The 22,594-nt window shown below is 51.9% G+C and overlaps 3 protein-coding genes across 3 annotated transcripts in view; 1 reads left to right on the top strand and 2 right to left on the bottom strand.

Annotated features, from left to right (window-relative positions):
• The window catches only part of LOC140680256 (uncharacterized), a 1,118,524-nt gene that overhangs the window by 380,022 nt on the left and 715,908 nt on the right, over positions 1-22,594 (top strand). Inside the window, exons 10-11 of the mRNA XM_072919758.1 lie at positions 3,214-3,221; positions 9,870-10,121. Coding sequence (XP_072775859.1) covers positions 3,214-3,221; positions 9,870-10,121 — 260 coding nt within the window. The remainder of the gene's footprint in view (positions 1-3,213; positions 3,222-9,869; positions 10,122-22,594) is intronic.
• LOC140680875 (uncharacterized) overlaps positions 1-22,594 on the bottom strand; it is a 490,116-nt gene that overhangs the window by 328,080 nt on the left and 139,442 nt on the right. The gene's annotated exons all lie outside the window — the stretch shown is intronic.
• On the bottom strand, positions 21,598-22,530 carry LOC140680946 (olfactory receptor 14A16-like). Its single transcript, XM_072919837.1, has one exon. The coding sequence runs from the start codon at positions 22,528-22,530 to the stop codon at positions 21,598-21,600; it is 933 nt and encodes a 310-aa protein (XP_072775938.1).

The following is a 22,594-nucleotide window of genomic DNA, read 5'->3' as shown; positions in this document are numbered from 1 at the left end:
GAGGGCAGGGGGAGGACAGCAAGTGAGGAATTTTTCTCTGCAATACTCTCTTTTCGACTGCCAGGAAACACTCTAACACTCTCTCCAAGGAGATAAAGAAAAGCTCATAAAAAACAATCTACATTACATATACTACCATTCATCTACATTTACTCACTTTTATTTTTCACTAACTCTCACATACAACAAGAAGATACTCTTTACTTTCAAATAGTCTACATTACGTATCTACACCCTGAGTGCTGTTGGAATGTTAATCCCTCAACCCAGCAGGTTTGAATCCTGGATGCTCTTGGGCACTCTTATCCCTCAATCCGGCACTCCACGGGGTTCCTCTTCTTCCTAAGATCCAGTCCCAGTTTCTCTGGGAGGGATTCTCTCTTTTTTATCACTCACTTGGTCTCTTTACTGGCCGTTTTTCACATGAAAAAGACGAAAAGCAGCATGAGAGACTACAGCAATCACTTGGCAAGTCTGGGATACCCAGCAGCTTCTGTCACACACATTCATTCCCCCCTTATCCGCCCCATCCCAACAAATACTCACCTATCCTTTGTCCTTGGGTCTTGGTTCTTCGTGTACACTTTAGTCTTGGGGCTAATTACTGTGGTTTTAGGGAATGCTTTCCCTTTTCTTTGTTTTATTGTCTCCTTTTGCCCATAGATCATAACCTGTGTCTGGTCACACACCAGGGGAACAGAGCGAGGCTGCCTAAATAGGGCAGGACCCGTCTTCCTCACCCTGACTCTCCCAAATCCCGGCAGAGAGGTGTTAAAAACCATCCTTTGCTACCATAATTGTGAAAAACGCCAATCACTTGGCTGTTAAATTTTAATAATAATAACATGGTTATTAAAATAGTAATACAATTAGAGTAATAAAAATTTAGAGTTAGGACAATTACAAGACAATAAAAAGCAAAGAATTAAGGATGTCCAGATGCTCTGGGGCACTTAAGCCACAACAAGCATACCTTGTGAACAAAGGAATCACCCCTAAAACTACACTATTGCATATTCATATATCCTTCATGGTTATGCATACATTCTATTTAAAACAAGAAACTCTGTCTGTTATATGCCAACTATTTCCTTTAATCCCCATGGCGTCTTCGAGTCTGAGCAAGGCCTGAAGAAATTAGATTCTTCTGACAAGAAAACCATAAATTCCTCTTCTTTGGAAGATTTAGGTGTTCTGTGATGGTTATGTCAAAGCGAGTATGTCATTCCTTAAAAGAAAACCCAGATAACATAGTTTCTATTTTAACTACTAAAGCTTCAATTTAACTACACAACTACATTTACAGTACAATTAAAATGTTAATACAGCACTACTATTCAAACTAACATATGTGCATTTTTCACCTTGGGCGTCTGGTGGAGTATCCCCGGAAAGTGCCCATCTCTGCAGGGAGCCACATGTTTTCAATTGTAAATTAGGTCTTTCTTTCTCTGTCATCTGTGGTTTCCAGTCTTTCCCGGCTGGTTCTTCAAGTCTTTTAAAACTTTAAGAATCTTTTTCTACTAGCACAACTGACTTGATGTATATTTTACATAAGCACGAATTATTCCATAATTTATATTACAATGGGGCTGCACAGATCCCCCTGCAGGTCCGTGGGGATGCAGAGATCCCCCTGCAGCTCCGTGGGGATGCAGAGATCCCCCTGCAGCCCCTGGAGGAGCCAGGCTGGAGCTCGGCGATGCCTGAGAGGAGGCTGTGACCCCGTGGGCAGAGGGGCCCCGCTGGAGCAGCCTGGCCTGGCAGGACCGAGCCCGTGGCACAGTGACCCACGCTGCAGCACTTGGAGGGGGCTGTGCCCCAGGGGATGGACTCGGCTCGGAGAAGTTCCTGGAGAAGTTTCGGCTGGGAGAGAGCGCAGGGTGCAGCAGGGAACGACTCCTGTCCCTGAGCAGAGGGAGAAGCCGCGGGGGATGAGCTGAGCACGGCCCCATTCCCTGTCTCCTGCCCTGCCGGGGGAGGAGATGCAGCTGGGAGCAGGGAGGCCTGGGGAAAGCTGCATTTAAGGCTCTGCACTGACTTCTCCTCATCCTGCTCTGAGTCTTTGGAGTTTTCTGTCAGAAATCTCTCCCCTCCCCCGCTCACCCACAGGGCTTTGGGCAGGTTTCCCTTTTTGGGGGAAATCAAAGCCAAGCACCGATGCACTAATGAGGGGCAGGAGAAGGGAGGCTCCCGGGCTTCCCGCAGAGCCGGAGGCACGGAAGGCGCAGGGCCGGGAAAGCCGTGGCGGGAGGTGCGGAGAAGTTTGTTTGTGTGGGCAGCTCAATCCCGCCTCGGGCCCGGGCCCGTCCCGGGGCTGTTCCTCATCTCCGGCTTTGCCCTCACGCAGCGCGGGGGGCCCTGAGAGCGCGGGGCGAGTCTGGGCCGTGCGCAGAGCCCGCCCCGAGCTCGCTGCCATTGGCCGCTGGTGCCGTCAGTCGCGGTTGCGGCGCGCTGATTGGTGGGAGCGGGGCGCAGCACGGCCCCGGCGGCGGGCTGAGGGCGGTCGTGGGCGGGCAGCGGCGCCATTGGCGTCAGGAGCGTCTGTGCGGGCCCGGGAGCGGCGGCAGCGGCCGGAGCGCGGTGAGGCGGCGTCGGCGGAGCTCGGAGGCGGCCCCGGCGCAGGTGTTCTGCGGGGGCTCGGGGCTGGCTGCGGGCCTTGGGGCATTTGCCGTGCGCTCTCTGCCATGGTTGTAGTCCGCAGCCTCCTTTTTATCCTCATTTTCCCGGCCGCATCTCCCTCTGCCTTTGCCCACGGGCTGAGGTCCTTGGAAGGTTCAGACTTCCCGATGCGCCTGCTGCCTGTCCTCGTTAATATGCACCCTCCTTTTGTATACCAGCCGGTATTCATGGCTCTGTTAAGTCTTTGTTCTTCTCGAAGTTTGGGAATGTAGCGGGACTTTGAATAGCTGTGTGGGTCAATTTGTGACATTTATTGGAACTGAGGTTTTCTCCCGTAGCTTCCTTATCTACAAGTGCCTGGCTCTCTCTCCAGGCAGATTCACTCCTGGACTCTGTTTTGTTCTTCCCGGGTCCTCTTTGGTTTTGGGATTATTCTCAGTGCCCTCATTCCCTGTCCTTTTGTAGCCGTTTGTGGATCAGGAGGCCTGGCTGCCACCTGCATCCCCTGGCTCAGCTGCTGGATGAGCTGCACTGCCAAGGTGTGGGGCATGGTAAAAAGATGAGAGTTGCTGCAGCACAGAAGAGGAGAAGCAGCATTCGTTTAACCCCTGGTGTGCCGGGGAGCCACGAAAGCATGTCCCATTCCCATCCTTTCCATGTTTGGACCAATACATAAACTGCTCTCCTATTTCCTTTGTTATCTTTCTCAGCACTTTTCCTTTGTCGTCTCTTTGCCAACAGCAGTTTGAGCCATTTGGTTTTCCACAAACTCCTGCTTTTTCTGCTCACAGATAATCTGATCTCATCCCGTGGTGAAATGTTGTGTTCCTCTTTCAGTGGATTGGTCAGCAGGAAGGTCAGGAGCTGGAGCTGTCTGGTTGGTTCTTCTTTTGAGGACAGCTTTTAATCTAATGATGCCATTGAAATGATAAATGGGTTCTCTGCTTCCTGATATGAATTGGTTTGGATTCCCAGGGGCTGGTCTGTGGTGTTGTAGGATTTGTTCTGGTGGCTCTTCATCTTTTCCCCATTTTTGGGTGCTCCCTCAAGCTGGGGCTGCATGAATGACTGCATTTTTCTAAATACATCATCAAATACTTGAATTCCAACTGATTTCTCTGAACTTGTTCTAGCAAAAGCCCCAGTGCTCTGATACACCCTGTACAGCACAGACAGTGGCAGCAGATGTTGGAGTGGGCAAGGGGATGATCCTCCCTTATTTTAGTGAAGTTTTCACAACATTCTCCATTTGCTGTTTCCCTTTGCAGCCTCAGCCATTTCTGTTTCAGAGTCAGATCCTCACCATGGGCTCTGCCTTCAGTCGTGCAGATTCCATCTGTGCAAGCAGGCAGGGCTTGGGGTGAGGGGCAGAGGGAATCAGCCAATTCCTGCCCCAGGCAAGAAGAGCCAGGTACATTGTCCCCACTCTGCTCCAGCAGTGTTAATTTGCATTTCTAAAGCTCCTCCTGGGTGCCTGGAATGCAGCTTCTCTTCCAGAGCAGCTTCAGAAGCTTCACATGTGCCCCCCCCCCCCACAACCTGCTGCTTTTTCTTTTTTTTTCTTTCAAATCTTCCATATTTTTTTTTCCTTCAAATCTTCTATTTATGAGTTAAAGGGTCACCTTCCAAGCTCTTTTAGCTTCACAAAATGTTGCCTTAAGGTGAACGTCGAAAAACCCAGACCAAAATTTTTCTATCTCTAAGAGCCACGCACAAACATACACAAAAAATTTCCAAGTCAATTAAATTTTTTCTCCTTCTCCTCTAAGTAAAAACTTATTCTCTCATCCCTTACCCAAACCTAACTGGCAATATAGAAGTAGGAGTAATTTAAAAATAGTCTAATGCTCTAAATTTAGCACTGAAACTGCAGGAAAAAGAAAAACTCCAACAATATGTTTATTGCTAGAGTCAAGGCATTCCTTGCTTCTGGACAGGATGTGCAACAGAAATCATTCCATCCCCACATAGCCCGGGTGTGCAGAGAAAAGCGTTCCATGACACATGGGTTTTACTCGATTTTTCCCTAATTTAATAGTCTAAAGCAATCTAAATCCACTGGTTTAATGTTCCGTAGTTTCAAGTTGTGCAGATTTCTTTGCTTCAGCTGTTAATGAGGTGGGAAGTGATGGATTTCCTTCTCAGCCTTTTGCAGACCAGGTGTCTGCAGCCCTGGCAGTGTCTGGGGTAGGTGTTGGTTGCTGTTTGCTGCTGGGGTTGATGTTTTGCTGCTGGGCGTTTTCTTTGTGGGTATCTTTTGGGCCATTCCCAGTGTGTTGAGGTGTTAAACTCATCTCCATTGAGTGGTGTAACATCCCTTAACAAAACCTTTAACATTTCTTTCCCCAGGGCCAAGGCAAAGCAAGCCTGAGTAGAGAAATGAAAGGTTAACAATGTTAAAGTCTATGAGCTGGTGTATTTTGCATCAATGCCATGGCAGGCAGGGCAGTGTGTGAGTGTAAGTGAGAGCCAGAGTGGAATTGTCCCGTGCTCTTGCCCAGCAGCTGTGGCAGGGCAGGCCCAGAGAGCGCTGAAGCTGCAGCAGTGGCAGCAAGGGCTGTCCCAGGTGGCTGGAGCTGCCAAAGGAGGGTGGCCAGGCCGAGGATTTCAGCAGAGGATGTGTGGGCCAATGTCCTGCTGGGATGTTGAGAACAGCAAAGTGCCAAGACAGGCTCTGTGCCAGCCCAGCTTCCTGGGGGAGAGATGGCACCAGAGACAGGATTCTGGCCACAGACTGCTTCAAATGTGCATATCTTATCTCCACCCTGCACTAGGTGGAGAATTCCCAGGGTAAGGAATTCCTGAGATCAATTCCAAGGGGAAATGATTGAATATCTGCCCTGGGTCTGGCTCTTCTTGCCCAAGCCAATGGCAAAAGCCGTACCCATGGCATCTTGGTTTCTATCCCCAGCTTCCAAAGGTGTTTCTTTCTTTCCCCATTCATTCTTTGTACCCAGCGCAAGCTCTGGGGGTGCCAGGGGTTCTGGAGGTCCCATTGTATTCCTAAAGCTGCCATAACCCCCTGGAGGATCTTTCCTGTAAAATGAGCTCTGCTGTCTGAGTCTATGACTTCCACAATCCCTTTTATAGTAATTATTTCTTTCAGTGTCTGCTGAGCAATCAGAATTGCTTTTGCCCCCCTGTTAGGTGCGATGGTGTCACCAGAAGATATTGAAGCCTTCCTGCTCAGGGCATGTCAGTGCCAGGCTCTTACAAGCACACACAGCTGTGCCGGTTGAGCTAACCATGGGGGGGTAACCTGGGCTTTGTCTGATTCCCTTTCCTCAATAACAGCATGTCTTGGAACTCTTTTCCCTTCTGCTGCCCTTGAAGAGCCATCCACAAAGACATTTTCTGCCTCAGGCCAGGCAATGTCTCCTGAATCTCCCCCAGGCTGGGTCTGGAGCTCTGTCACTGGAATGCAGTGCTGGGTTTCTTCCCAGCCCCTCTGGGGGCTGTTCAAACAGGAGGCTGGGTTAAACCCTTCCCCTGTCCTCAGTTCTGAATCCTCCTGTGCCACTGAACAAGTTTCACACTGTAATAACCGAGCACTGCTCATCCATTGCGAGGCTCTTTTGGTTATCAAAGCTTGAACTTGATGGCAGACTGGAACAGTTCGAGATCCTGTTGTCATCAGGTTTTGGGCCTCGGTTCCCGTTGAAGCTGTGGCTGCACAATTCTGCAGACAATGAGGCCACTGTGGCCACTGGGTGAAACATTTTGGCCCAAGAATTCCTTTGGCATGGCCCTTTTGAACATTCACCTACAAGTCCAATTTCTTTTCTGAGCCTGGAAAAGCCTCAGCTGAGGCATCTATTTTTTTGGTTGTTCATTTTCTCAAGTTTTGCTCTCTTTCTCCTGTCCATACCACAGCATGGAGGCTGTGTGGGGTTAAAAAGTCCCGACATTTGACACAAAGGTACAGCAGCAATAGCCTCTGTATCACCTTTTACAATATTACAATGCCATCATCAAATTCCTTCCTAGATAATTACAATCACAGTAGGAAGAGAAAAAAGTTAGTTTAGTTCAAATTAACCTCCCACAGCTCCTAATTGAACAAATGACACCAGCTCAGCTTTCCCATTATTAAATGAAAACATTAATAATGAAAATTCCCTTAATAATGAAAACATTCCTTTACAATGTTCCCCCCTTAGGTGCAAGATTCAGAGTGGATGGAGAGGCCCCTGTGTCCATCAGGAGAGGCCTCCTCTGGATGCAGACCCAGCCTGGATGTTCTCCAGGGCTGCAGTGTGGTGCGTCCCCGGTGGGATGGGAGCTCAGAGAGCCCTGACAATCCATGTCCATGCAGGGGTGGACTCGCTCCTCCTGAGGGTGCTGCTGTCTGTGCTTGCAGTGTCCTTGTGGGCTGCAGCTGGAGCCCTGACTCCTTCCCAGGGGCTGTTTGGGTGGGCTCTGCCCTGGCCAGGAGGGCAATGCCTCTGCCAGGTGCTTGTGGCCGACACCATCCCCTGGTTGCTGGGGCCCCCTTGGGCCCTGGGGTTGGTCCCTCAGGGGCTGTGGGAACTCTGCCATGGCCTTTGCCTTCAGCTTGGCCTTTTGCTCATCCCTCCTTGCCTTCAGCTGCTGTGCCTTTGTGCCCAAGTGCTGCAGGGTCTTCTTCTGCCACTCCTGCAGCCCCGGTCACTGCCTGTGGGTGCTCATCCTCTGAGAGCTGCTGAGCTTTCTGCAAAATCTTTCCTTTCTGCAGGGACCCAAGCCAAATCCTTAACAGAAAATCCTGAACCTTCCATGAGCACTCTGCATTTCCAGAGGTTCCTTTGTTTTGCTCCTTGTGCTCAGGGTCCCCTGCACAGCCCGTGTGGCAGAGCCGGTGCCTGTCCTGCCGCAGTGTCCAAAGGCGGCCCCCCCGGCGGGCAGGGCCGGCAGCTCCCCGGGGCCGGGCAGCGGCCGGGGCGTCCCGCAGCCTCCTGGGGGCCGGGGGCCACTGCCGGCCCTGCCCGGGGCTGGTGGGCTCAGGCAGCGCCCGGCGCTGAGCCCCGGCTGCCCCACAGCCCCGGCCCGGCCCCGCAGCTCCCCACAGGCCCCCAGCCCTGCTCCCGGTCCCGCACTTCTGTGCCCGCTGCTGCCGCTGCCCACCACAGAGAAACCCCTGACATCCTGACCTCCTGCTTTTCCTCTCCTGGAAACTGGGAATTCAGAGTATCAGCTGGCAAATTGTCAGGATAAGACCCTGCTGAAAAACATCTCAGTCCTCTGTATTGTTCCTTTCCTCCTCTTTTCCATCATTCTTTTTCTTACCACATAGATTCCTCCTGCTGCTTCTTGCCTGAACCATATTGCTGCACACTCCTCTTCACCCAATCTCTTCCCAGCACACCAACACCATCCATCCGCTGTTGTCCAAATCCCTTCTCCCCTTCCCTTATTGCCCCCCTGGGTGTCCATGTCCTTAATTACCTCTGGGGGAATGTGCAAACTACCTCAGCATTCTCCCAAGGGACCCTTCAGAGACATTTTGGGGTAATCATCCCTTTGGCCAGGACCCCTCCCTGGCTTTCCCTTTTCTCCCCTCCATGGGTGCCCTGCCATGTTCACTCCCCGAAGATCCCAGGGCACTCACTGATGAGATTTCCAGTGCTCTCTCCCTGCTGACTCTTCACAGACCCCCCTGATGTGTCACTCGTCTGTCTCCTGGTCACTCCCGGGTCCCCAATCAATCCCCGGTGCCGCCGCCAGCCAAGGGAGCCAATCACCCAAAGTGGGTGAGGCACCTTCAGCTGCACTCCCTGCCCCAGGGTGTGCGGGAAAATTGACATCACCAGTGGATTCTGTCCACAAAGCAGACAGAGGAGTCCTGTGAAACTAATTTCATTTCTAAAAATGGGAGAGGCCATGGGACATTCCACATGGGGTCTCCCAAGTGTTGGAGGACACAGCCTCCTTTTCATCCTAATTCTCCTGGCCACATCTCCCTCTGCTTTCCCCATTGGCTGAAGCACTTTAGAGCTACAGACTTCCCAATCCACCTACTACATACTCCCTGAATATGCTCCCTGCTTTTATATAGCAAATTATATTAATGGCTCTGTTAAGTCTTTGTTGTTCTTCTGGAAGTTCATGAATTGAGCAGGGCCTTGGCTGAGCAGCAGTCTGTGTCATCAATTAATAACATTTTCTGAAACTAATTCCTTCTCCTGTCACTCCCTTGTTTACAGCTCCCTGGCCCTCTGAACCTTCCCCAGCTGGACTCCCCGCCTCGGCCCCATGGCCCCCGCGAGGGGAATTTGGGGAGGTGGGAGTGGGGCAGCGCCAAGGCCGGGCCCCCCCGCGCTGTCCTGGCGGGAGCAGCTGCAGTGGGGACCGAGTGCGGGCGGGAGCAGCCGAGAGCCCAGCGCTGCCCCAGCCCGACCTGCCCCAGCTCCATCCCTGCCCCTCGGCTGGGATGCTGTGGGTCTGGGGGGAAGAGGGAGCCGGCAGTGGGTGCTGGGCCTGGGGGCAGGAGGAGAAGGGAAGGAGAAGCAGGCTTGAGAAACAAAATGGTCAAACGATACAGGTGTCAGGAGAAGGTGGGATTGTGCAGGAGAAGGAGGAATAGCAGGAGGAAGAGGAGTGTGAGGAAGGGTAGAGACACAAGACGAGGAGGAGGAGGAGGAGGAGCAGAAAGAGGAAGCAGCAGAAGGTTTCACCCCTCCCTGTATCTGCAGCCTCCCCCCAGCCCCAGGAGCGTTGCTTCTCCCACATGCAGCAGGTGACTGTGGAGGGGGATCCAGGATTTTCACGGTGTGAATCTTGGTGTTTCTGAGCTTTCTTGGGCTAAATATTGGTGCTTTGGTTTTATGTGGCAGCTGAATCTTTATGTTTTGGAGGAGGTTTTTGCTGACTTGTGATGTTTGGGGAGTTTTTGATCTGTATCTTGAAGTTTGTGGGATTTTGGGGCTAAATCTTGGTGTTTTGGAGGTTCTTACAGACACAAGATTCCCAATGACTTCCTGAGATAAACTTGGGCAAGGAGGAACCTCCAGTGCTCTCCTCTTGTTTTTTTCTCCAAACCAGGATTTGTCATTCCCTGGGCGTGTCTGGATGGAGGAGGAGGAAAAGCCCCGGAGATGCTGCAGGAGGAGGAGCTGCAAACCCAGCCCAGGGAGCTGCGGGGAGGAAAGAGCCCCCCTGAGCCAGGAAGGCAGGCAGAGATCCAGCCAGAGCTCGGAGCTGGTGGAGAAGCCTCATGGCAGGGAGAAGCCCCACAAGTGCTTGGAATGTGGGAAGGGTTTCAGCTGGAGATCCCATCTGATCCGGCACCAGAGGATCCACACTGGGGAGAGGCCCTACGAGTGTGGGGAGTGTGGGAAGAGGTTTCAGACCAGCTCCAATCTCCTCCTACATGAGCGGAGTCACACAGAGGAGAGGCCCTTCCGCTGCCCCGACTGCGGGGAGGGCTTCAAGCAAAACTCCAACCTCACCAAGCACCGGCGCATCCACACCGGGGAGAGGCCCTACGAGTGTGGGGAGTGTGGGAAGGGTTTCAGACAGAGGTCTGGCCTGATTGAGCACCAGGTGATCCACACTGGGGAAGGGCCTTACAAATGTTTGGAATGTGGAAAGAGCTTTGGGTGGAGCTCAGGCCTGAGAAAACACCAACGCATCCACACTGGGGAGAGGCCCTACGAGTGTCCCCAGTGTGGGAAGAGGTTTCAGACCAGCTCCCATCTCCTCCTACATGAGCGGATTCACACAGAGGAGAGGCCCTTCCGCTGCCCCGACTGCGGGAAGGGCTTCAAGCACAACTTCCACCTCACCAGGCACCGGCACATCCACACCGGGAGGAGGCCCTACAAGTGTGGGAAGTGTGGGAAGAGATTCTCAGAGAGCTCAGCCTTGACCCAGCACCAACGGAGGCACCACTAACGGAAGCCCTGTGAGTGCCCTGAGTGAGGGAAGAGCTTGGAGTGAGGGAAGAGAGTGAGGGAAGAGCTTGGAGTGAGGGAAGAGAGTGAGGGAAGAGCTTGGTGCGCTCCTCCAGCTCCATCCCCCATGGGAGGATCCGGGCTGGATGATCCCCAGTGATCCCCGTTGGGCAGAGCCCTGGTGCCCCCGTATGGGGAATAAAACAGAGAGTAAAGCAATGGAGCTGATAAAGGGGCCCGATATCTGAGGCCTGACTGAGCAGAAACTGTGGGAGACACAGACACAGTTTAAGTCTCCCTGGGCAAGAAGTGACTGAGCAACGTGGTGTGAGACTTTGTGATAAAATAATGTTACCAGGTGATGTCATGTCATGAAGAATGTGTAACCAATGAGAAATTGTACCAAAAACAGAGCCCTATATAAGCACCATAGAAGTAAATCCCTGTACAAAAACCTGGTACACACAATAAAATTGGCTTTGGTCTAATCTCGGATGTCCCCGTCTCTCCCTGGTGGATAACCCTGTTGTGGGTGATCCCCGTTGGGTGGGGGGAAGGTGTTGGAGGGATTTCTTTCCCTTCTCCTCGTGCTGCCGTGGTTTGGTCGGTAATAAATTCCCTCCCTGTGCCCGGGCTGGGTCTGTTGTCCCCGTGCCGCTGCTCGGGGCGGGATCTCTCCCATTCCTTCTCTGCAGTCCCGGGCCTCTCCTCAGCCAATGAGAGAATGCGGTGGACACGAGTCAGCCAATCAGAGAGAGCAGCGCTGATGACTCACCAGTTGCCGGGCAGACCCGCAGCAGGCAGTGTTCCCCACCCAACAAGTGTTCACCACCTCCAAGCTCTGGCTGAAGCTCTGCCCACCTTCCTGACCCAGAGTGGGCCTTTCCTCCTCAGAGCACCCTGGGATGGGTTTGCAGACCCTCCTCCTGTGGTGTCGCTGGGGATTTTCCTCCCTGTTGGATTCCTGCACTGTGGATTCGCTCAAAACGGCCTCTTCCACGAAGTTTTGCCATGGGGATTTGTCCTCCCAGCTCTCCATCCTCAGCTTCTTGTCTGGGGTAGGAAGGACAAGGATAGGATGGGATTTTCCTCCATGCCAGAGGGAAGGGCAAGGAGATCCCCCCAGTGCGTCCCCGGCAGGAGGGCACCGGCAGCGGGGCTGTCCTGCAGCTGGGGGCTGTGCTGGGCTGGGAGATGGAGCAGGAGGGAGGGGGAAAGGGGCACTGACTTCCTCCTCACCTGCCTGGGGGTCCTGAGGCATCTTCCTCTTCCTCGCAGCCTTCTCCTCCATCTGGTAAACTTTTGGGGATGGGAAATCCGGTTTTGGGAGGAAAACAAGGGATGAGCACATTGAGTTTTGCACTGGTTTCGAAGCAAACCAGGGGTAGAATTTATGCCAGAATTACAATTGAAAAAGAAAATGAATATCAAGGCAATGATAGAGAAATCCTGGCTTAATCTGACAGAGTCAGGATATAACCTGACACCCCAATGGTCAGGGTGGTGGTAGCAGTCTGATGAAATGGTGGCTGCAGTCCGGCTGGAGTGATGAACGTGATTCTGTCAAAGCGGTGATCCTGTAGAAGGGTCTGGTCTTCCTCTGAAGGTCCAGTGGTGGTTATGGAGCTCTTGTCCTCTGGGAATGCAGTAGGCAAGGTGGTCGTGGTGTTGCAAGGGTGAGATTATATCCAGGTAGGAATGCTTGGTTCCTCCCCCTGGGCGGAGCATCCCACAATGGGATGATGTAATTTTATCAGCCCTGCAGTGACACTCAATGGCCCATTAACAGAAGATGGCCCCTGGAGAACGTTATCAGGGCTGAGCCATGGAAGAGATAAAGAACACTGCCCCACCGGCAGAACTGTTGATAACAGTTTATGGAGATGGTCACTGAAAACACTTTTGGTTACATCTGACACTGTAACCTGAAACAGTGAGGCAATCCCTGCTCAGGGTGGGGGGTGAACACCACCCCCCTTACCCAAACTGGCTCAGGTGTAATACCCCCACCCTGGGAAGGACACGCACACAGGGGACAATGTCACCCTTGCCCTGCCCCAGGGGGAGATCTCTGTCCCTGTCACTCCCTTGCTCTCCCCCCTTTTCTCTTTCTTTCAATCTCTCTCTCTACCCCACATTTACTGTTCAATAAAATCCACTTTGGATTTGGTCTCCTTAGCACCTTAATTGGGGCAGAGGCATCTCTCTAAAAATTTTATTAACCAGATTGCGACATTATTTTGGTACAGTGAGTTCAGGGCACTGCTGTCTGACCCCAAGTGCCTTTGACAACAGCATGGGTCTTTCCTCTGCGAAGGTTCTGCCTCTTTCTGGAGGAACTTGGATGCAGCTTATTCTGAGTAACTTTTGGGAGAACTTATGAGGAAAATGGCTGTTGTGGGTGGCCAGTGTAAAGAAAGTATTTTCTTGTCCTTCCAAGAAAAATTTTTCTAAATAACTGGAGAAAAGGGACCAAATGATACTAGCAAGACTGACAAGGATCATTCACCCCAATGTGAGGAACTCAAGACCAGTAAATTCCTACAAGAAGCCCAGTTCAAGTAGATAAATTCCCAAGTAACTCCCGAATTCACAGGTCTGGGGACTTTGCCAAATATGAGAATCATTATTTTCTTTGTCCCTGTCACCTTTGTGACAGCTACACAGACCTTTCCCTTCCCTTTATTAATCTGTATTGGGCCAAATTTCCACTTTCCTTTTATCGGAACCTGCCAGCAGCTGAGCTGAAACTGTGCAGGAACTGATGAAACTTGGATTTGCCACAGAATTGCTTCTATTTTCAGTTTATTCATGTTTGGGATTTGATGCGTTTCCATCACAAGTGACTTGTGGGAAGAGCAAATCTTCCTCAAGGCATTTTATGGAGGGTTAAGTTTGATTTCTGACAAGTTTGTTTTGTCCAGTGCTCAGGGGATGCTCAAGGGGTATCTGGTTTTGGTTTGGCCCTAATTTTCTTCTGATTTGTCTTTATCACTTAAAAACACCTGAAAAATGACTAAAAAGAGTATTGACCAGAGATGTCAAAAGTCCCTCCATCTAAGAGTTATTTGAGGTGGAATTTACGGTTTGGAAACATATTCTGGGGGATTTGTGGGTTCTTCGGGGATATATGGGAGTATTCTCCATATCTTTGCACTCCAAAAGCCACGGTGGATTGCTCTGTCACCTCAAAATTACTCAATCCCACCTCAAAATGGCTGGTTCCCACCTCAGTCCCATGCCAAAATTACTCAATTCCTCCGCCTCCAGGGTTAGATGGGGTTGGAAGGAGATTGAGAGAAGTAAGATCCAAATTTGAGGTTTTGGGATCAGGATTGTATGGGGCTGGGTGGGTGTGATTTATTTTGATAATTAATAAAACTATCAGAATTATTGATTTCTGTCCCATTCATTTCCTGTCAGTTCTGGTTTGCTTTTCAGAGTGCCGCCTTCTCAGCTGATTTTGTTTGTGACCTCCAGTCCCAGACTGAAAAGCAAGATGTGTTCTATTTGCCATCTGTATGGCAGTTGTCCTGTGCTAAGTCTCTTCCACAATCAGGGGAGACATCTGCTGATAATGGGCTATTGAATGTCACTGCATGACTGATATGAACTGTAACATCCCATTGTGAGATGCTCCACCCAGAGGGAGGAGCCAAGTATTCCTACCTGCATCTAATCTTGAGATTCTGGCCCACCAACACAGCTTTTTCTGGGCTGGATTTCTCAGAGGAACAGCTGCCTCTTCCTCTTCAGAAGAAGACACCCTTTTCTACAGGATCACTTCTCCAACAGAACCACACCTGACACTGCAGGAGGACTGCAGCCGCCATTCCAATTGGACTGTGGCCAACACCCTGTCCAACAGAGTGTCAGGATGTATTCTGACTCTGTCAGTGTTGTTTTTGTTTACTGCATTGTTAATTTTATCTTTTTATTTTTTTCCCTGAGAAAATACTGCTATTCCTGCTCCCATATTTTTACTAGAGAGCCCCCCTTAATTTCAAATTTACAACAATTCAGAAAGAAAGAATCTACATTTTTCCATTGCAGGAGAGGCTCCTGCCTTCCTTAGCAGACACCTGTCATTCCAAACCAAAACACCTCCTTTCTCTCCTGCCTTCTATTGCCTGCTCTCTTTCTCTCTCAGTGTCTCCATTGACCCAGGACAGCTCCCACCAAAGACCCTGCCCTGATTTAATTCCCAATCCATGAGCTACGACAACCATGGGTGAAGTTATGAAGGCTGGCAGTGAAATGCCACTGTAAGATCTTGCTCCACTTGGCTGTTGGCTCTTCCATAAGAGCTTTGCCTTCAAGGGCAGGAACATCTTTTCCTGGCTGGGAACTGGAATTCCAGCCCCTGGGAGTGTGTGCCACGGATCCCAGAGGGGCATTCCCGAGGCTCCCAGGGTGCTGCTCCTGCCGTGCCTCCCAAGGAGCTGTGCAGGGCAGGGGACAAGGTGCAGCAGCTGTGTTGGTGCTGCAGTGCCGCAACAGCCCCTGATTCCAGGAGTTTCCGCACTGCCAACAGCCGTTCCTGGGTTCCATGATGCCCTGCTGTGTCCCCATGGATATTTGGTGCCATGAAGTTCTTCAGTGTCACAATGGCCACCTCGCTTCATGAGCTTCTGCAGTGTCCAAATGGCCTCCTTGGATGGGCAGTGCCACCATGGACCATTGGCTCCATGCAGCCCCGCTGGGTCACCATGGACTCCTGGGTCTAATGAGGTTCTGGGGGTGTCTCCATGGTCTCCTTGGATCCACAGTGCCACAATGGACCACTGGATCCACGTGGCCCTGCTGTGTCCCCATGGCCCCTTGGTTCCATGGGACCCCAGGGTCACAATTGACTCCTTGCTTCCATGTCACCCCCTCAGTGCCAAAATGGCCCCTTCATTCCATGGGGGACACAAAAGATTTATAGAAACATTGAGCAAATCCTGCTTAACACACCTGGGAACACCTGTTTGCATTCCAGAGGGAGGTTAAAGGTGAGGATGGCACCAGCAGCTTCCATCTGAAACAGAGATCCAGGGAAAGGAGTGGGACAGAGAATTCAACTGGGAGACTCAGAGAATTCTGCTTCCAGAGATCATTTCTGGTCACACTGTCACCTGTAGAAAGGTGACACCATTCCAGGCAGCCTGTACTGAGCAGGTGTCTCCTGAGTGGGGTTTGTTGTTTAGGAAACCTGCTCAGGATTTTCCATTCTTTCTTTCCCAAGAGGAAAACTTCTCCTGGGCCAGTGTGCAGGCAGAGCCCTGAGGAGAGCAGGTGGAACACGGTGCAATGGGCTGGGACATGGAGCTGCAGAGCTCAGGGACAAGGTTCTGCTGCAGGGCACAGGGATGTCAGTGCCAGGTGGGTGATATCAGACATGGTGAGGCTGGGGGTGAGGAGCAGCTTGTCCAAACAGGGTCAGCCCTCAGGGGACTCATTCTTGTACATGCCCAGACCTCCTAAGGAGACCTTCAGTGTCAAGATCACCTGGGGAATGCTTCTATCAGCTCTTCTCTGAACTGGAAAATAAGAGAATACTCACTTGATTAAAGAAAAAATGTCATGAGGTGCACTTGGAAATCTTCCTCCTTACAAGAACTCCAAACTGACTCCAATCAGGTGCACAAGCCCTGGAGACTGGCAGACGATTGAATGCAGACAAAGCGCCCCTAAGGGCTTCCTTTTCTTTAATGATCCCCATGGAGGATTTGGGGTGAAGTCCAGAACCCTCAGGCACTGAGACAAGGCTGAAGAAGCTGCTCAAGGAGTCATGAGCAAAACTCCAAGTCCCTTGGAGCAGCACTGGGCCCCACTGAGGGCAGGAACTGCCAAAGGCTCCCCAGGGACTGGTGAGAGCAGATCCTTGAGGCCAGGATTGCAGGGAGCCCAAGGCTCAGAGCAGGGAACTGCAATGCTGAGCAAGGCCTGGGCTGGCTGGGGGAAGCAGAAAGGCCAAGCCCTGAGCGCAGCCTGGCACAGCAGGGCCTGTCCCTCACGGGTGGCTCGGGGCTGTTTGTGGGGCAGGGGGATGTGAGGGGCAGCAAGGACAAATGTCACAAACCTGTGTGACACTCCAGATCCTCATGGAACCAAGGGGCTATTGTGACACTGTGCTGCCTCATGGGATCAAGGAGACCATTGTGAACTCAGAGACCCCAAGGAACCAAGGGTCCATGGTGACCTTGTGCAGCCGCAGTGTCACAGAGGAGCCGCTGTGACACAGCGAGGGCACACGGAGCCGAGGGGCCATCGTGACACATCAGGGCTCTGTGGAACCACGAAGCCATTGTGACACTGCAAGGCCTCATGGAAGCACGGGGCCATTGTGGCACTGCAGAAGCAAGGGGAGCATTGTGACACTCCAGGGCCTGATGGAACCAAGGAGACCATTGTGACACTGTGGGGTCCATGGAACCAAGGGACCATGGAACAGGTCTGGCTAGCTGGGGCTCCTGGGGACCACCTGACAGGTCTGGCTGACCTTGGCATGTCAAGGGATACTTCTCATCTGTGCCGAAAGCACTGGGGATCTGGGCTTTCCTTCCTATGGGAAAGAACTTTCCAGCTTCTCCTAGTGCCCATGGCTGAGATTGGGGTTCTACCTCCAAAATTCCCTATATCCAAAGGCTGGTCCCAGAAAAATCTGCCATTACTGACAATTCTGGCTGGCCTTGGCCTAGTGAGGCTCTCACCTGCCTTCCAAGCACTGGGGCTCTGGGCTTTCCTTCCTATGGAAAAGAACTGTCCTTCTTGTCCAGATGCCTATGGCCGGAATTGGGGTTCCACCTCCAACATTGCCTGTTGAGACACACCGGAGGAGATTGTTGGCTGGAAACATTTTGTGTGTTGGGAAGGAAGGGGCAGGTCCAGCCTTGCCCTGCCCTGGAACCCCAGCCCTGTCCTGCCCTGGAACCCCAATCCCCCCAGAGCCTCTATCCCAGCCCAGCAGTGTCTGCCAGTCCCTGGCACAGCACAGGCAATGCTCCACAGCCACCTCTGGAGCCCCATCCCAGCTCCTGAGTGACCAAATGACCCCAAGTTCCAGCTGGGGAAGGGCCCAGGAAGATCAAGGGGTATTTAAGGCTGACCACAAGGCAAGCACACCTCTTGACCCTATCTCCTCTTGGAATTTCCATCTGAACCCCACTGGAATCCAGGAGCTGGTAGCTGTGTGCGTGCTTCTCTAAGTCTTATTTTTCCTCTCTTTCTGTGTCTACTTCTTCTATTTCTGTCCTCTTGCAAATTTTGAGTAACTTAAAATTGAACAGGTGTCGTGTTTGTGAAGTTGAATGGGCCAAGGTAATGCTTTGAGAAGTGTTTTCTGTAGATTGAATATCAAATTAAATCTTTTGCCAAAGTTTCTCTGATTTCCTAAAGTTCCCAGCAAAAGCTGTTGTGTTGTTTTGAGTTCCTGAGAATCTCTTGTTGGTATTTCTCCAGGGAGTCCAACTCAGAGGACACAAACAATTGTCAGTCCTTTTAAATGTCTCCTTGAGAGAGTTGTCTGGGGGATGGGGGTCAGGGCTTGTGTGTCCTGCTTGGCACAGCCCAGGCAGGGCTTTCACAGCCCCATCCCACACTCCATTTCCCAGCTGGAGTTGCTGGTGCCTCTGAGTTCTGCTGCCCCAGCCCCAGGGACGCTCTCCTTGTCTGCCCATTCCCCCAGGGTCTCTGGGCAGGGATGGCCTCAGTGGGGGCTGCTGACATCCTCAGCAACTTGGAGGCTGCTGCTGAATTTTACTGCTCCAAAGGCTTGTTCAGCCTTCAGCTCCTCAGTGCAGGAATTCAGTGCCCCAGGGCTCATTAACATTCAGAACACCTTAACAAACCAAGCCTCTGGAAACAATTTGATCTAAGTTTTCAAATCTTTTGTGGTTAAGTAGAATTCAGAAGTGTATTTGAAGTATATTATATGTAGCAAGACAGTGAAAAAATATTTCCTAGGTCCTATTTAGGTTTTTTTCCCCTGTTAATTCACTGATATGTGCAATCTCCAATTGGCACTGAATCCAAGCACCTCCTCATGCAGTTTGAATAGATATGAAAATCAGATGTGTGGGTCAGAGGCTGCCTGGGGCAGAGGGACCATGAAATTATCAAGTTTTCAATGATCTGTGAAAGAAGGAGGAGCAGCAACAAAACATCCACACTGGAATTAGGAAGGGCAGCCTGTGGCCTATTTAGGATGCAGATGTGGGGAGTTCTGAAATAGGCATTGATTTTTTTAAGGGAAACAGCCCTTAAAAACAAAGGGGTGCAGGAAGGATGGGCACATTTCAGGAAAGTAATCTTAAGGGGGAAGGAACAGCCTGTCCCAGTGTGGCAAAAGATGAGGTGGTGAGGAAAATGACTGCCTTGATTGCCCATGGAACTTTTGTAGGAACTCAGGAAAGAAGAGGGTGCATTAACTTTGGACAGAAGGTCAGTCAACTTAGCAAGTGTTTAAGGATGTTGTTAGGTCATGCAGAAAAAAAGGAAAGAGGTGAAATCTCAATTAGAGATTAGCCTGGCCACTTGTGTGAATAAGAGTAGAAAATATTTCTATAAATAAATTAATAGCAAAATGTGGTATAAGGAGAACCTCTACTCTTTATTGGATCCAGTGGAAAATATAGTAACTAAACATAAAGAAAAGGTCAAACTACTTAACACCTTGTTTGTATCAATTTTCAATATTAGGACAGGTTGTCCTCAGGACAAGAGTTCTCCTGAGCTGGTAGATGGGCACAGGGAGCAGAACAGCTCCCTGTAATCCAGGAGGAAGCAGCTGGTGACCTGCTGAGCCACTCAGATGCTCACAGGTGGATGGGATCCATCCTAGGGGGATGAGGGAACTGGTGGATGAGCTCCCCAAGCTGCTCCCCATCATTTACCATCAGTCCTGGCTCACCAGGGAGGTCCCAGAGCACTGGAGGTGCCAGTGTGAGCCCATCACCAAGAAGGGCTGGAAGGAGGATCTGGGGAACTCTAGGCCTGTCAGCCTGACCTCGGTGCCCGGCAAGGTTATGGAACAGATCACCTTGAGTGCCACCACAGGGCACCCACAGGATGGCCGAGGGGTCAGAGCCAGCCAGCGTGGATTTAAGAGGGGCAGGTCCTGCCTGAGCACCCTGATCTGCTTTTATAACCAGGTGACCCACCAGTGGATGTGGGAAAGGCTGTGGATGTGTCCATCTGGACTTCAGCAAAGCCTGTGACACTGTCTGTGACAGCATTCCCTGGAAAAGCTGCAGCCCACGGCTTGGGCAGGTTCCCTCCTGGCTGGGAGATGGAAGAGCTGGCTGGAGGCTGGGCCCAGAGAGGGGTGGGGATGGTGCTGCACCCAGCTGGTGTCCAGTCCCTGGTGCTGTCCCCAGGGATCAGTGTTGGGCCCAGTCCTGTTTAACATCTTCACCGATGATCTGGAGGAGGGGATCAAGCCCACCATCCCCAAATTTGCAGGTGACACCAAGCTGGGTGTGAGTGTGGATCTGCTGGAGGGCAGGACAAGAAGACACAGCCTTCAGCTGCACCAGGGGAGGTTTAGGCTGGACAAGAGGAAGAAGTTCTTCACAGAAAGGGTGAGTGGGCACTGGAATGGGCAGGCCAGGGGGGAGGTGGCAGAGTCACTGTCCCTCTCCAGTGGCACTCAGTGGCATGTCTGGGTGACAAGGCGGTATTAGGGCATTGGTTGGACTTGATGATCCCAAAGGTCTTTTCCAGCCTATTTGATTCTGTCATTCTGTGATGATTGGGACACTCTGGGGCCATTGTGACCCTGCAGGGCCTGGTGGAACTAAGAGGACCATGGTGACACTGTGCAGCCCCATAGAACCAGGGCCCCATTGTGGTGCTCTGGGGCCCAATGGAACCAGGGAGTCCCCGTGACACTGGGTCCTGGTGGAACCACAGAGGCCATGGTGACACTGCGGGGCCTCGTGTAACCGAGGGGTTTCACCATTGTGACACTGTGAAACCACAGAGAGCATTGGGAGAGTCCAGGGCCCAGGGGAACCAAGGGGCCCTTCTGACACTGCGGGGCCTCATGGAACCAAGGGGACATTGTGACACTGCAGGATCTTGTGTAACCAAGGGGCCACTGTGACACTCTGGGGCCTCCAGGAATCTGGAAGGCCCTTGCGACACTGTGTGGCCTCGTGGAAACAAGGAGTCCATTGTGACACTGAGGGGACTTGTGGAACCACAGAGAGCATTGTGACAGTGTGGGACCTCATGTGACCATGGGGCCTTTGTGACACCCTGGGGCCCCATGGGACCGAGGGGCCACTGTGAAACTGCGGCACCAATGAGAACATTGTGACACTGTGAAGCCCCACGGAACCAAGGAGTCCATTGTCACTTTTTGGGGCCCCATGGAACCAAGGAGACCAGTGTGACAGTGCAGGGCCTGGTGCAACCAAAGGGACATTGTGACATGAGGGGCCCCATGGAACAAGGACATCTTTGCAGATGACACCAAGGTGGATATGAGTGTTGATCTGCTGGAGGGTAGGAGGGCTCTGCACAGGGACCTGGACAGGCTGGATCCAGGTCCCAAACCCAACAAGGTGAGGTTTAACAAGTCCAAGTGCCGGGTCCTGCACTTTGGCCACAACAACCCCTGCAGCGCTACAGGCTGGGGACAGAGTGGCTGGACAGCAGCCAGGCAGAAAGGGACCTGCAGGGACTGATGGACAGCAGGCTGGACATGAGCCAGCTGTGTGCCCAGGTGGCCAAGAATGCCAATGACTCCTGGCCTGGATCAGGAATGGTGTGGCCAGCAGGACCAGTGCTGCTGTGCCAGCACTGATCTGCCCCCAGCTCTGCACACAGACATTGCTGCTGCAGCTCCAGAGAAGGCAACAAAAGGGCATCTCTGCAGAAAACTCTGCTGGGAGATCCTTGAGTTCCTTGAAAGCCACAGAGAGTGCAGCCCCTCATTGACACAGTCAGTGTCCACAGGGAAGGTGGAGACAAAATGACAAATGGCTCAAAAATTAGATTTATTGTGGACAATATGAAAAAAAGTAAAACAAAGGAAAAAAATTCCCCACAACTAATTCAACAAGAAGTATCATAGATGACTTTTGTTACAAGTGATTTGCAGAAATTGTCCAGCAGTTTAATGTTCCTGAAAGCATCCAGTCATCAGTGTCCACACTGCAGCCTTGAGCTCCTGGTTCCTCAGGCTGTAGATGAGGGGGTTCAGGGCTGGAGGCACCACCGAGTACAGAACTGACACTGACAGATCCAGGGATGGGGAGGATATCGAGGGGGGATTCAGATAGGCAACTGTGCCAGTGCTGAGGAAGACAGAGACCACGGCCGGGTGAGGGAGGCAGGTGGAAAAGGCTTTGTGCCGTCCCTGCTCAGAGGGGATCCTCAGCACAACTCTGAAGATCTGCACATAGGAGAAAACAATGAACACATAACATCCAAAATATAGAAGAGCACTTAGCACAATAAGCCCAAATTCCCTGAGTTTGATGTGTGAGCAGGAGATCTTGAGGATCTGTGGGATTTCACAGAAGAACTGGCCCAGGGCATTGCCATGGCACAGGGGCAGGGAAAATGTATTGGCTGTGTGCAGCAGAGCATTGAGAAAGGCACTGGCCCAGGCAGCTGCTGCCATGTGGGCACAAGCTCTGCTGCCCAGGAGGGTCCCGTAGTGCAGGGGTTTGCAGATGGACACGTAGCGGTCGTAGCACATGATGGTCAGGAGAGAAAACTCTGCTGAGATGAAAAACATGAAGAAAAAGAGCTGTGCAGCACATCCTATGTAGGAGATGTTCCTGGTGTCCCAGAGGGAATTGTGCATGGCTTTGGGGACAGTGGTGCAGATGGAGCCCAGGTCGCTGAGGGCCAGGTTGAGCAGGAAGAAGAACATGGGCGTGTGCAGGTGGTGGCCGCAGGCTACGGCGCTGATGATGAGGCCATTGCCCAGGAGGGCAGCCAGGGAGATGCCCAGGAAGAGGCAGAAGTGCAGGAGCTGCAGCTGCCGCGTGTCTGCCAGTGCCAGCAGGAGGAAGTGGCTGATGGAGCTGCTGTTGGACATTTGCTGTGGCTGCACATGGGCACCTGTTCATGGAGAAAGGACAGGGACAAGTCAGGAGAGGCTG

Source organism: Taeniopygia guttata, chromosome 30, assembly GCF_048771995.1.
Source record: "Taeniopygia guttata chromosome 30, bTaeGut7.mat, whole genome shotgun sequence".
Taxonomy (NCBI): domain Eukaryota; kingdom Metazoa; phylum Chordata; class Aves; order Passeriformes; family Estrildidae; genus Taeniopygia; species Taeniopygia guttata.
The sequence above is the reverse complement of the archived record's forward strand: the minus strand, read 5'-3'. Positions and strand labels throughout refer to the sequence as shown.